The sequence below is a fragment of the Ipomoea triloba genome, chromosome 3, assembly GCF_003576645.1.
Source record: "Ipomoea triloba cultivar NCNSP0323 chromosome 3, ASM357664v1".
Classification (NCBI taxonomy): Eukaryota; Viridiplantae; Streptophyta; class Magnoliopsida; order Solanales; family Convolvulaceae; genus Ipomoea; species Ipomoea triloba.
This window is the reverse complement of record NC_044918.1, coordinates 32,770,648-32,785,188: the sequence shown is the minus strand read 5'-3', so window position 1 is coordinate 32,785,188 and position 14,541 is coordinate 32,770,648. Positions and strand designations below refer to the sequence as shown.

The 14,541-nt window shown below is 39.6% G+C and overlaps 1 protein-coding gene across 1 annotated transcript; it reads right to left on the bottom strand.

The window, feature by feature from the left end:
• Window positions 1-689: 689 nt before the first annotated feature.
• Window positions 690-3,880, bottom strand: LOC116012094 (origin of replication complex subunit 5-like). The gene is made up of 5 exons (XM_031251561.1): window positions 3,685-3,880; window positions 2,677-3,528; window positions 2,156-2,572; window positions 1,035-1,338; window positions 690-921 (listed from the first exon to the last, which is right to left on the bottom strand). The coding sequence occupies exons 2-5, from the start codon at window positions 3,504-3,506 to the stop codon at window positions 874-876; spliced, it is 1,599 nt and encodes a 532-aa protein (XP_031107421.1). The 5' UTR covers window positions 3,507-3,528; window positions 3,685-3,880; the 3' UTR covers window positions 690-873.
• Window positions 3,881-14,541: the final 10,661 nt, after the last annotated feature.

The following is a 14,541-nucleotide window of genomic DNA, read 5'->3' as shown; positions in this document are numbered from 1 at the left end:
GGCGGTGTCGCCGGCAGTGGTGATGATAGGGGTGGTCTGGAACTGTGCGCCAGAGCTGAAGCTTCTCCTTACTGCTGTCCTTATCTTCTCAAAAAAAAAAAAAAAAAACACACACACACACACACACATGTCGGCATTAGAAAGCACTAGCCTACCAAACAAGTAAGCTTAATTGAACTTTTTAACCGGTTTAGGGAATTTAAATGTAGTTTTTTTACTTAGGAAGCTCAATTGCACTATTCAGTTGATTTAGAGAGTCAATTTGACCTTTTCCTTTGTGAATTGATTAAAGTGATCAGGATAACACAAGATATATATACAAGAGTTACAATACAACTTAAACTAATAGAGTCCTTAACAGTGAGAACAGCTTCTTTGGGAGCTGGAGAGATCATGAAAACCACAACTTCCTTAAAATAAGCTGCTCAATTGGTATTCCAAACCCTATATAAGATTTTTGACATTAATATTTTTTAAATTTAAATTCTGAGTACGAAAATACGGAGTATATGTTACTTGTACATATGCGAAGGCCTATCATTGGCATATAAAATGAAAGGACATGCGAGAACCAAAAGATGCGTGTTCTCTTACAATTCAATCATTTCAACGTAATGTTCTCTAACTGACGTATTACTCTGTATGTTTAGCAAATTATTATTCCGGTATTATTTTTAGATTTGACCTTCTAAAAGAAAATAAGTAAGAAACGTATTTCACTAATAATTAACAAACAGGGCAGTACATGCAAACTAAAAGATACAAAGCAATACGTTAGCACTGAACAGAAAGTTTGGAAATTTAACCATACATGTGAGTATGTGACATTGTATAGAATGTGCAATGTTTGATTTGCTGAGGCAGAGACAGGTGTTATCTGTACAAATACTTGGACAGAGGAAATTTTAGGGTCCGGGCAACCTGTAAAGCATCAGGAAACACAGACATACATCACATCACAAATGTAATAACCAAAAGGGTAGGTGTGTACGTATAATAGGGAGGGAGGGAGACAGTTTGAAGAATACCAATACCTTGAGAGCCAAATCTTCAGAAACCATGGATCGATACCGTAATGAACCTTCCAAAGGGCAACTTCCTCCTTTACTGATAAAATTAGCATTGCACAGACTTGATAATTGCAAGAGAACATCACACATTAACCCATTATTATTATTATTTCCTCCTGCTTCTGCTTCTTCATCAGTTGAATATTCTGAAACCGATGCAATACACTGAAATATAGCTAATAATCTTTCCAACGGGAAAGTTCCTGGTCCTTTCATCACTAATTCTTGCTCTGCAATTTCTTTCTGCTCCATTGATTTCTGAGAGCTCCTGAACACAATATCAGCAAAACTAACTAATCTGTTATGCAGACGATGCAAAATTAAAGCAAATATTACTCCCTAATATTGCCCAGGGGAACTATCATGTTCATGTATCAAAACTAAATATGACACCGTAACAATCTTATCAGCTTTCAATGAAACGACAAGAGAAAATAGGAGCTGACACAATTTTGCTTCCATGAAGGTAAATGCTTTCAAGTAAATTATAGGGCTTGGCTTTACTCAGAAACCTAGTACAAAACAAAAACAGAAAAAATACCATATGTTTATCCAATCTAGTTATCAGCCGCAAAAATGAGGATAAGATAATACTAGGGTAATCACTAAACTACTCCCTTTGTTTCATTTACACTATTTGAAATGCATACAAGTTTGTCTTGTTTCACTAATTTTCTTCAACATTTTATTGTTATTATTATTTTTATATTAAAAAAATTAAACTTTTTTTTGTATATATATATAGGAAAATGCTAATTATCCCTAATTTTACCACTCACAAATCAACCACTCCACGTGGCAAAATCCTAAACATTAGTTTTCCTTTTTTAATTTTAATTTTTAACTTTACTAATGACTATAATTTTGACACATCATGGAGTGGTTAGTTGTGAGTGGTAAAATTAGAGGGGTGTGTGTGTGTGAGAGAACTTTATTTGGTAACACTAAATTAATTAATATAAACATTTTATTTGTAAAAGGATTTGCAAATCCTAGCAATCAAACTGAACATGTAAAATGGAGAGATAGGAGTAGTAATTACTGCTTCTTAACAAAAGCTAGTTAACATCATTGAAGCCACTTACTTCCTCTTCCTTTTCCGACTGCTACAGCCTCCAGTTGAATCAAACAGTGAGGCATCAAGAGTAGCTGGGTTTCTTGAAGCAATGAATGCAGAAATAAGAAGATACTTAGCACAGTCGGACATGTGAAAGTCAACCTCATTAGAAGATTCACCGAATCCATCTTTTGTTGGAACAACTTTGTGCTTGATCTTGTTGGTGGCCACTTCTGGGGAGGGCCTAGACAAGACTTTGAATACCTCATTCATTGCCGGTCCAATATGTGGCTTAAGATGACAATATAATCTATTCTTCATATGTTCATCAGGAACAGCCCCCAAATCATCAAGTCCTTCACAGTATATCTGGAATAATGATGAAAAGGCAGTCGATAACTCATCAACTCGTCTTGTAACTCGACAGAAAGGTCTCAGCACCGCTCTAAACAAAAACAAACAAACAAGTAAATAGATGATGCTGTTGCAGTAACCTATGGCAAGCAACAACTAGCAAAGTCAAGGAATCAAAGTAGAAGCAGCACTCACTCAAGAAAAGATGAATACAGTTTTGAGTTTCCTTGGCTCCTCCTCATAAAGATTTGGTGAAGATCATCTTCTGTGTAATCAGGAAAGTAAACATGAACAGGCTCTACACAGCCCGTATCAGAGTAATATGTATCAGGAGAGGTAGCACTAACAAAGATCAAACCCACCTCCGGCATCTTCAGAACATCATAAAGCTTAAATAGGAAAGGCAATATCTCAGACTTATTCCATTCTCGAATATGCTCTAAATTATCAAATATCAAGTAAACCATCCTCCCACTAGTCCTTTGAGCTGACTTCTTAGATCCTGATTTCTCCGCATTCATCTTCAGATCCTCAACAACCTTAACTAGAGCTTCCTGTAAAAGATTCACAAAATCTGAGGGCTTATCACACCGTTTTGCACTAGAATAACCATTGCTTTCAGTCCTTCTATGTAGCAATAACTGATTCAATACAGACTCAAACAAAATCCTAGGACTATAACAGGTGATGCAGCTACAATACACAAATGGCCTCTTTAGATACTTAAATATCTGAAGAATTGTACTTGTTTTCCCAACTGAAGCACCTCCATACATGAAAATCGGAGAAATTGGAGAATTCAAGGGGCCTAATATGCGTAATAATTCACGAATTTGTGCTCGCCTGCCGGGTAAACTGGACATCAACTCATCAAAATTAATTGATTCATTACCAAAGGCAAGATCATTTATCGTCAGAGGTTTCAACTCCAGCTCAACATTTTTTGGATTTGGAATGCCAGAGGATGAACACGATGATAATCTAGTGGCTCTTCTAGTAATCTGTGGATTTTCCACTTCACCCATTTCTACCCGAAACAGCAAAATTCTGAAGTAGCCAGATAAAATTCGTGTCAGAAACGTTATACTGTAAGTTAAACAACACTAGTCCTAATTTCATGAACAAAAAAAAAAAAAGAAAAAAAAAAGAGCATAAATGTTTGCTTAACATCAATCTGTCGCACAAGTGGAATCCGATGAATACCTGCTAGGAGAAGACACCGGAAATTGTCGGAGAGCTTTTTAAGAGTTAGGAATGGCAACCGGGTGGAGCGGGGCAGGGAATGGGTCCTGACAGTGAAGAACCAGCGCGCAGTGAAGTTAGCTGGATTGCTGGAACCAGAGAAGCAGGCGGGGCGGGAGGGGAGAGGAGAGTGGGAGACGGGGAGTGAGAGACAAAGACAGCCAAGAAAGCCAGAAAAGTGTTCTAGGGTTTTTTACTTTTAGTCTTTTTACCCTTTTTAATTTTCACTTTTTAATTTATACTATATGATCATATATATCATATCATCATCATCATCATATAATAACAACAACAACAACAACAACAACAACAATAATAAAAAGGGATAATGGTCAAATAGACCTCAAACTATACTGAATTATGTAATTAGACTCTTCAACTTCAAAAAGTTTCAATTAGACCCTCAAACTTGCTACTTTGGAGCAAATAAGCCCTCTAACCTATTTGTGACCTGTAATTGCGAGTCAAATAGAATTCCAGCCAACTCCGACGAACCTCCGGCCAAATTTCAGCGAACAAGTCAAACCATCAACAACCGGCAACCGTCACGATCAGTCGAACATTTGGTCGCTATCTCCAGTCAACCAGAGATGGCTCGTCGCTATCTCCGTCAACTGGAAATGGCGACCAACTTGGTCACCTTCTTCATGGCCGATGATTGAGACGGTCATCGGTCGTTGATGGTTTGACTTGTTCATCAGAATTTGGCCGGATGTTTGCTGAAATTCTAGTTGACCTGCAATTGCAGGTTACAAATAGGTTAAAGGGCTTATTTACTCCAAAATAACAAGTTTGAGGGCCTAATTGGAGCTTTTTGAAGTTGAAGTGCCGAATTGCACAATTCAATATAGTTTGAGGGTCTATTTGACCCATAATAATAATAATAATAATAATAATAATAATAATAGTAATAGTAATAGTAATACTAATTGTCACGCCCCACTTCTAGGACATGACCCGGGCGTATCGTTACGTGAAAACCTGTAACAATACGAAGCCTAACCATGCATACCTCTCGAAACCTTCATAACAACACTTGAATACATAATAATTCCACAACAAAGAACTAGTTCTTCCGAAACTCATCAATTCATCATTACTAAATATTTACAATCAATAGTAGTATGTCCAAAATGCATCACAAGCACCAAAATCAAGCACAATGATTTACCAGAAATACAAATGGGGCAAAGCTATTATCCCACACAAGAAAAAAAAAATCCATGATAAGCTCCAATACTAGGACTAAGTCTCATAGTTTCAAAAGTCATGTTCAAGATCCCACCACTTGCACCTCGTACTATTCACATATCCTTAGCTACTTTGAAACATGAGGAAAATACAAATAATGAGCTAATGCCCAATAAGTGATACTCTTCTCAACCCGGATCAAGTAACCTTAATAAAAGACAATAAGCTTTAGAGTAATTAATAGGTGCAAATCACAATCTTCAAACTGTATCGAAGTCATAATATAATTCCATCATACTATACACAGGATCTCCAAAATGGAAACTTTAGCTTTAGCTACATGGGCATCAACATTATTTCATAACACAATACTTCAAATCTCAAATCATTCTTTAACCCATGACTCATTGGCAACCTACACCCACCATTATACCTTGTGGCATAGGCTATTATCGGTATAATGATCTAATAAGACTCAACGATTCGGAATGAGTCAGGCTCGACGATTCAGAATGAGCCGGATGGAACGTTCCAACAAATAATTCAAAAGTAAAGACTCGACGATTCGGAATGAGTTAAGCTCGACGATTCGAAATGAGCATTTAGGAACGTTCCAAGCCGAACAAAACAAATAACAAATTGTAGGTTGCCTCATGAGTTTGGTCAAACATTCAAAATAATTCTTATAATCAACTAGCCCATAGTAGCAAAAATCACTTCCTTCACACCACATAACAAAGTGCATATCCAAAAGTAATATGAAATCCGAATAACCCATAACTTGGCAAAACAAATATGACTTCATAAACTAATAATTGTCAAATAAGTTACTTGATCCTCTTTTATAGCAAAATACCTTAGTACAAATGATGTTGTGTGTATTGTGGTGAGGTGAATGTGAAGGTGGAAGTGGTAAAACGAAGAGTCAAGACTCCCCGAGTGTCGTGTCTCTCAAGGATGGCGAATGGGAACCGAATATGTGTGGCATTTAGGAAGTTGAAAGGTAAGAGTTACAAGAATCAAAGGTGGAGGATTTGTTCATGGGTGGTTGAAAGGTTTGAAGGTAAAATAAGATGAAAAATACAAAAGGTAAAAGGAAATGGGTGCATGCCAAAGTTAAGCCAAAGGATTGATTATCGTTGGTAGCTTGGAATTGGGTTTCGGGATTGATCTAGGGAGTCACGGTCTTAGTATTGAGTGGCGTCACACTCAAACTCTCAATCCTCATTCGGTTGAGGCATTTCATCGAACACCTAGCCTACCACTCCTCTCGGATCTCATCCTTTCGGATTAAGAGCGGAGATATAGATGAGTTGGGCTCGTGAGAGGTCGCTATCGCGCACACTCTCACTTCCACTCGGTTTACTAACTACCCCGGCCGGAAATAGAAGCAAAGATTGAACAACATCATCCATATATTCATCAATCATACTCCCGCAACACCAAGATCATAAGATAAAATATAAGCATCAATCCATAGATCAACAAGGGCACACACACCCAACTACTCTACTCTAACATATTAAACATAAATAACACAAAAGAAACAAAGCAAGAAAGTAAAGATTCAAACTTTATATTAAAAGAAGAATGTTACCTAAAGGAAGCTTTAAATCTACATCATCATCTTCATCCTAATTTACTCTAATCTAAGGAGGAGTATTGGAATTCCTCCCCAAAGAGGAAGAATTTGGAAAAGAAAACTAAGATCTAAAGATTGGGGTGCTTCTTCCTCCTTCAAAGGTCTGAAATAAGGAGCCTTATATAGGGGGAACAAAATAGGGGCAAGATAGTAATAATTCCGCGCAGTAGATTTTTAGGGTGACACAGGGCTCTCGACGCGTCGAGCCCCGAAGGCTCTTTTCCGCGATCTTTCCACACGCATGGTGGAGGTCGTGGGGAGTTACTGGAATGTTTCCACTCCCCTCCACACGCGTGTGAGGCTTCGTGGGAGGCTCCTGCTTCATAGTTTCTCCATTTTCTGCTCCGTTTTGGCCTTAGGTCCTCCGTTTGGCTGTAAAATAGCTAAAAAGCATCTTCCAAGCTCTTGTTAGCGGTTTTGGTCACATTCGAGTCTTAACGCATGATATTCTTATGAAAGGGGTACTAAACCATACAATTATAGCCCTTTAAATAACCCCTAAAATGAGCTATTCTTGGTGCTTATCAAAGTTTCCACACTTAAACCTTGTTTGTCCTCAAGCAAGCATACTTTTCTAAACACTAATCATATAAGCACCAAGGATAGTTTGTTCTCTCATTGTCAATTGATCAAGCGATGTGTAGGTGTTTGGAGTTGAGTGGGTGAAATCCCCTACACTATCTACCAACACCACTAAACTCATGCTGACCAAATGTAAGAAATATGCTAAGGAAGTTAAGTCTTAGGAGATAGATATAACATAAAAAGTTTTGTTCACACCTTCAAGCATGCAAGTGACAATTGGGTTTCACCTTGTATTTTCTAGGGACCTCCAGCCGATCCGACTAGTGGGAACGATACTCACCCCCTAGCCAATTTCCAACCTAAACGCCAAAGCCCCTTTACGTTAAAATAAGTGAGGGCAGGGACATGGACCGCTCATCGCCATGGCTTGGGCGATCACTCTATTTTCTCACTTCCTAGCATAACGTCATCAGGCTACCCGACTTCACATGGAGATCCATGCTTTTTCAAAGGTCAGTGCAATGAGTGCCTGAATCCTAGCGAAGTGGCTCACCTCCCCTCTATTTTCTCATCTTTCAAGATCTCTTCGGGGTAACCGACTTCACATGGATCTCCATGCTTTTTCGAAGACAGTGTAATGGTTACCCCTTATCCAGACAAGATGGCTCACCTCGCTTTTCTCTCTAGGAATGACCTTTTGCCTTTATACTTTTCACCATATCAACCCATCATGCCTTTTTCTAGGGATTAAGGATTGTTTTCACTCAAAGCTCACTTAGGCTCTCTGATGCACTCTCATTTGTACCTATTTTACTTGTGTTTTTATGTAGGTTTTATAGTTAATTGTGTGATAAAATGTGGTGTCCAATGCTTATTTCCTTGTTTTCATATTTTAAATGGTATAATGCTTGGTTTAGATGTTTTTGATGTGTTTAGAAGTGCATTAGAACTATTTGGGAGCAAAAGCCAATTCAAAGGAGCCAAAGAGTTGTAATTCCCGCTACCATGGCGACATCTTGGTAATCGGACCATATCTCTTCCTATGAATATCCAAATGAGATGATTCTTGAGCCATTGGAAAGAAGACTTCAAGGGCTACAACTCTTATGAAGACATCAAAGTGTAGATCAAAAGGAAAACTGGTCAAAAGATCAAAGAGTTGTAATTCCTGCTAAATATGGCGACACCTCGGTAATTGGACCATATCTCAGTCTAGGAGTATCCAAATGAGGTGATTCTTGAACCATTGGAAAGAAGACTTCTAGGGCTACAATTGTTATGAAGACATTAAAGTGTTATTCAAAAGGTAAAAGGGTCAAAATTAGGCTGCAAGTTGGAGCTTCGTCACAGGCGGATTCTCGCCGCGGCGAGCTTCATTCTCGCCGTGGCGAGAATCCCAAATTTTGGGCAGTGACGCTCTCGCCGCGGCGAGAGTTGNAGGTCGTGGGGAGTTACTGGAATGTTTCCACTCCCCTCCACACGCGTGTGAGGCTTCGTGGGAGGCTCCTGCTTCATAGTTTCTCCATTTTCTGCTCCGTTTTGGCCTTAGGTCCTCCGTTTGGCTGTAAAATAGCTAAAAAGCATCTTCCAAGCTCTTGTTAGCGGTTTTGGTCACATTCGAGTCTTAACGCATGATATTCTTATGAAAGGGGTACTAAACCATACAATTATAGCCCTTTAAATAACCCCTAAAATGAGCTATTCTTGGTGCTTATCAAAGTTTCCACACTTAAACCTTGTTTGTCCTCAAGCAAGCATACTTTTCTAAACACTAATCATATAAGCACCAAGGATAGTTTGTTCTCTCATTGTCAATTGATCAAGCGATGTGTAGGTGTTTGGAGTTGAGTGGGTGAAATCCCCTACACTATCTACCAACACCACTAAACTCATGCTGACCAAATGTAAGAAATATGCTAAGGAAGTTAAGTCTTAGGAGATAGATATAACATAAAAAGTTTTGTTCACACCTTCAAGCATGCAAGTGACAATTGGGTTTCACCTTGTATTTTCTAGGGACCTCCAGCCGATCCGACTAGTGGGAACGATACTCACCCCCTAGCCAATTTCCAACCTAAACGCCAAAGCCCCTTTACGTTAAAATAAGTGAGGGCAGGGACATGGACCGCTCATCGCCATGGCTTGGGCGATCACTCTATTTTCTCACTTCCTAGCATAACGTCATCAGGCTACCCGACTTCACATGGAGATCCATGCTTTTTCAAAGGTCAGTGCAATGAGTGCCTGAATCCTAGCGAAGTGGCTCACCTCCCCTCTATTTTCTCATCTTTCAAGATCTCTTCGGGGTAACCGACTTCACATGGATCTCCATGCTTTTTCGAAGACAGTGTAATGGTTACCCCTTATCCAGACAAGATGGCTCACCTCGCTTTTCTCTCTAGGAATGACCTTTTGCCTTTATACTTTTCACCATATCAACCCATCATGCCTTTTTCTAGGGATTAAGGATTGTTTTCACTCAAAGCTCACTTAGGCTCTCTGATGCACTCTCATTTGTACCTATTTTACTTGTGTTTTTATGTAGGTTTTATAGTTAATTGTGTGATAAAATGTGGTGTCCAATGCTTATTTCCTTGTTTTCATATTTTAAATGGTATAATGCTTGGTTTAGATGTTTTTGATGTGTTTAGAAGTGCATTAGAACTATTTGGGAGCAAAAGCCAATTCAAAGGAGCCAAAGAGTTGTAATTCCCGCTACCATGGCGACATCTTGGTAATCGGACCATATCTCTTCCTATGAATATCCAAATGAGATGATTCTTGAGCCATTGGAAAGAAGACTTCAAGGGCTACAACTCTTATGAAGACATCAAAGTGTAGATCAAAAGGAAAACTGGTCAAAAGATCAAAGAGTTGTAATTCCTGCTAAATATGGCGACACCTCGGTAATTGGACCATATCTCAGTCTAGGAGTATCCAAATGAGGTGATTCTTGAACCATTGGAAAGAAGACTTCTAGGGCTACAATTGTTATGAAGACATTAAAGTGTTATTCAAAAGGTAAAAGGGTCAAAATTAGGCTGCAAGTTGGAGCTTCGTCACAGGCGGATTCTCGCCGCGGCGAGCTTCATTCTCGCCGTGGCGAGAATCCCAAATTTTGGGCAGTGACGCTCTCGCCGCGGCGAGAGTTGCAGATCTGCGATTTTGCAGTTCTTTGAATTGCCATTTTTGCCCCCATTCTCCACCCACTATAAAAGCATCACTTCCTATCAACCCTAACAAGCTTGGCTGCGGATTTGGACCAAAAAGGAGAGCAAGGAAGAAGATTCGAAGCCGCAACAAGAGAGGAGAAGAGCTTGGAAGACATATTCGGGAGAATTTCTTCATCTCTTCTCTATTTTAAGCTTTAGTAAATCTTCCTTTGAATTGTTTGTTGTTGAATCTATTTTAGCCATGATAGGCTAAGCTTTCCTTTGGGATTTTTGGATTGATAAGTGTTTATGAACCTATGTGCCTAGTTCTTGAATTGCTTGAATGAAATATCTATTTGGGTTTATTACTTGTGTTGTAATTGTGGCTTAATTTCTTGATGCTTGTAGTTAAGGATCCTAATTACTTGTTTCATTGCTAAATTTGTCTATGACTTAGAGCACCCACAATTGCACTTGATTCTTGTACCTCGAGAGAGGACATGTTGATTAAGGGATTTAATGTGAATAGCTCACGAGAGTGAGTATTCCAATTGTGAATAGCCCACGAGAGTGGGTATTCCATTTATTGCTTGTTCTTGATTATATGTTGTGAATAGCTCACGAGAGTGAGTATTCCAATTACCTTATTTCGGGATTGAATTACGAGAGTAATCTTTCCCTTTTAGATTGCAATCATCCACACTTGTTTAACCCGAATGATTATTTCACTTTAGATTGGCACTAGGTGATTAAACACTTTGACCTCCAAAAATCCCGCTCTTAATCTCTTGTATATAAAAATCCGTTTGCCTTGCTTTATTTATTTTGTTTTCATAATTATAGATAAATACACATTGTTAACGTAGGAATAGCTTCTCGTGAATTAATTAGTAACTAGTGCTTAATACCCCGCTTCCCTGTGGATCGATAACCCCGGAATACTCCGGGTATTTGTTTGTACATAAAAAGTCTACGACCACTCCCTGTGGATCGATAACCCCATGTCCTGCTAAGATTAGTTCAATTTCCGGGCTTCGCAATTTTTATCTTTCTAAAACTCAAGGGGTTTACACTCTCACTTCGAGAGATCCTTGACTGAGGTCCAAACAAAATACAAGGTGAAGAACATGCAAGCACACATACAAATTTTCGATTTTTGGTCAAATTGTGCAAATTGGTGCAAAGTGTAACTTCCAAAGCATATTTAAGACATTCGTATTTGACATAAGGTTAGGCGTCCTCCTAGATAGTATTGGCAATAACACGCCCTCTAGTTCCTATACCTTATCACTCAATTAATCAACTATTTCAAGAAACATAAATCCTTTCCACACTTAAAAGTGAACATCGTCCTCGATGTTTCCATTAGGAATAGAGGAAAAAAGATTAGGGTCTTAAAAGATTGTGCATTAAAGCATCTTTCCACACTTTAAAAGTATGTTATGGGCTTCAAGTAAATTTTCTAAAAATACTATACCCATTATAACAAAATCATGCGACTCATCCTCTGTGAACCTAGTCAAATATGCTCATAAAAATAGGAAGAAAAGTTAGAATGATATACCATACAATGCGTCTACAGCTTTGTCTTCAGCTTACTGCCCATCAATTTGAAGATTGTCGGCTCATCATCTCCTCGCCTTTTGATATTTGCTTAAAAGTTGTGATTATTGGCACAGCCAGACCTGGGAGACTTAGAAAAATTGGATGAAAAGAAAATAATGCATGAAAATCTGTCCAGGACCTGTCCACGCGACTCACACGCGTGGTGGTCCTCGTGGAGCGGCTCTGGAATCCACGCGTGTGAGCAGGCGTGGTCAGCAATGCTGATCACCTTCTTCGTCTCCTGGCTTTTGCCTTCCATGTTTGATCCGGTTTAGCTCATTTGTCATGACTTAGCACCAAAATCACCTACAATGTTAGCTCAAGCAAGGCTATCCTAAACAGAAAATTACTAATAAACGAAAAGAAAGAAAAAGTAAACAAGAAATTAAGTTCTATTCTAAGGATAACGTTGGGACTGCCTCCCAAGTGCGCCATGGTTTAATGTCTCATGGCCAGACGTTGTGTGCTCTATCCTTCGAAGCACACAGATTTTGGGACCTTACCAAGCGTCCCGTGAACCTTTGCTTCAAGGAATACCCCAAGATGGGTAACATCCTTGAATACCCACATAAATAAAGGAAGAAGAAAATGCATGGTTGGAAAAGTTTTAGCATCAAACACCCTCCTTAACTCTTCTAGGATGGTGTCTACTTCCTTTTCTTTTTCCTCTCTTTCCCCCCTAAAGATCTTCTCGTTTGTTTCAAACCATATCTCCACACTCCCTTCCTCAATCTCGAGTGTGGTCAACTCTCTCCACTCAACTCTCTCCATAAGATCAAACGTGAAAGACCTATCATTTCCCACCATCTCTTCCTCACACTCCTTTTCTTCATCACTCCACTCTATTGGATTAGAAAAATCACTCACACTCTCACACGAATAGAATGAAGCATCATCCCCTTCACTCTCCATCTCACTTTCACCCAAGACAAAGGATTCATCTTCCGAAAAGTTAAAGCAATCATATTCATATTTAAACAAAAGAGAATCCTTACAACCATTAATCAATATATCAAAATTTTCCATGGAATCATCCTCCCGAAATTTAAAGCAATCATAATCATATGTAGTGGAAATATTAATGCAAAGGGAGTCATCCACACAAGTGTCAAGGGTGTTTGCAACAAGAGCACAAGGATTTTCAAGAATATTAATGCAAGAAGGATTAGGAATTTTACCATATGTTGGCTCTTCATCTTCCCACACCATCTCAATGTCATCGTCCTCACTCTCCATCTCTACCTCCTTTTGATTTTCAATTCGAAGATTGGAACTTCTTCAAGTACCGGAGCGTAACAATCCTCCATTCCTTCAAAACTCTCCTCTTCCTTAGCATTTTGTGCGTTTTCGACATCTTGTACAATCCTTGGATGGGCTTCCAAAGTGGGGATGTCATCCTTGATGGTGGAGTTAGCTCGGGACTCATTCATCTTCATGAGCTCTTGCATCATGGATAACATCTTCGTTTCGACCTCTTCTAATGGAAGTTCTTCCTCCCGGAGGGTAGCGAGATAGTCCGTTAGTTCGCTCTTGATCTCGGCTTTTAGTTTAGCCGTATCCTCCTTGGCCATCCTCGTGAATTCGTCTATTTTTGCTTTTAGGATTTCAATTTCATCGGTGGCCGGTGGGGTATAATCACAAGGATTTGTATGGGTGTTATATGGGAAAGAGGGTGGTGTTTCAAAGGAATAGGTAGTATTGTTTTCTAGATGAATTCGGGATGGAGGTGGGTAGTGGGTGTTTAGGTGGGAAGTAGGGAATGAATTTGACTCGGGAGTATTGCTTGGGTCGATTGTTCTCATCATTTGTGCAAGCTTACTCTCTATGCTTTGGGATATTTCTTGGGAGCTTAATAAGTCAATGTAACACCCGTACTTGGCTGTACCGAACAGCCGGAGTAGTTACCGCCACACCTAGACTAAACCCAATCACATACATATAGGATTCATTCTAGATGCACAAGCTAAAGATAAAGAAACTGTACTATATCATCATGACCATCATAACTTGATATATATTTTCATAGCATCAACAAAAGAGTAGCTAAACTAGCTACTAACATGTACCAAAGTTTAGTTACAGCCCACCAAGAGAGTTTGAGCTAGACCCGACCTCACTAGCCATCTTAGCACTAGCATGGCTACAAAAGATATATACACAAAAGGCCAGACTTGACTTCCCACCCTAGGCACTACCTAGTCTAACGAGTGGTACACCGGGCCAGTATAAGTGCCCCAAACGAGGTGCCACTCACCCTCGAACCATGTGATGTGGTCCAGAAAGTTGCAAGTATCGATATACATCATCCACTCCTCATGATACTCCAGGGGACTCGGGTCCCACGGGTAGGGATAGCGAACGACAAACTCGAGGGGATCACTCTCGGGTAAAACCTCTATGGGATAAAACCCATAGCTAGCCTGGATGACGTCCAGAGGACACAACGGGTCAACAGGGGCAGGTGACCAAACCGGTACCGCTGGTGAGACAGAAGTGGGAACAAGGTTGGGAGTACAAGTCAGCACTAGAGGGTCTAGAGCATAGCCGGGGGCGAACGGGTCATCATCGGACAGATACTGTACGTAGTCATCGTAATCTAAGACGGGGAACTCAAACTCCGATGGATCGGAGTCCACGGGGCTGCATGAGCCCACACTAGATTCCATCTGACAAAGGACACAACGAAGTGTAGTTAGCACGACG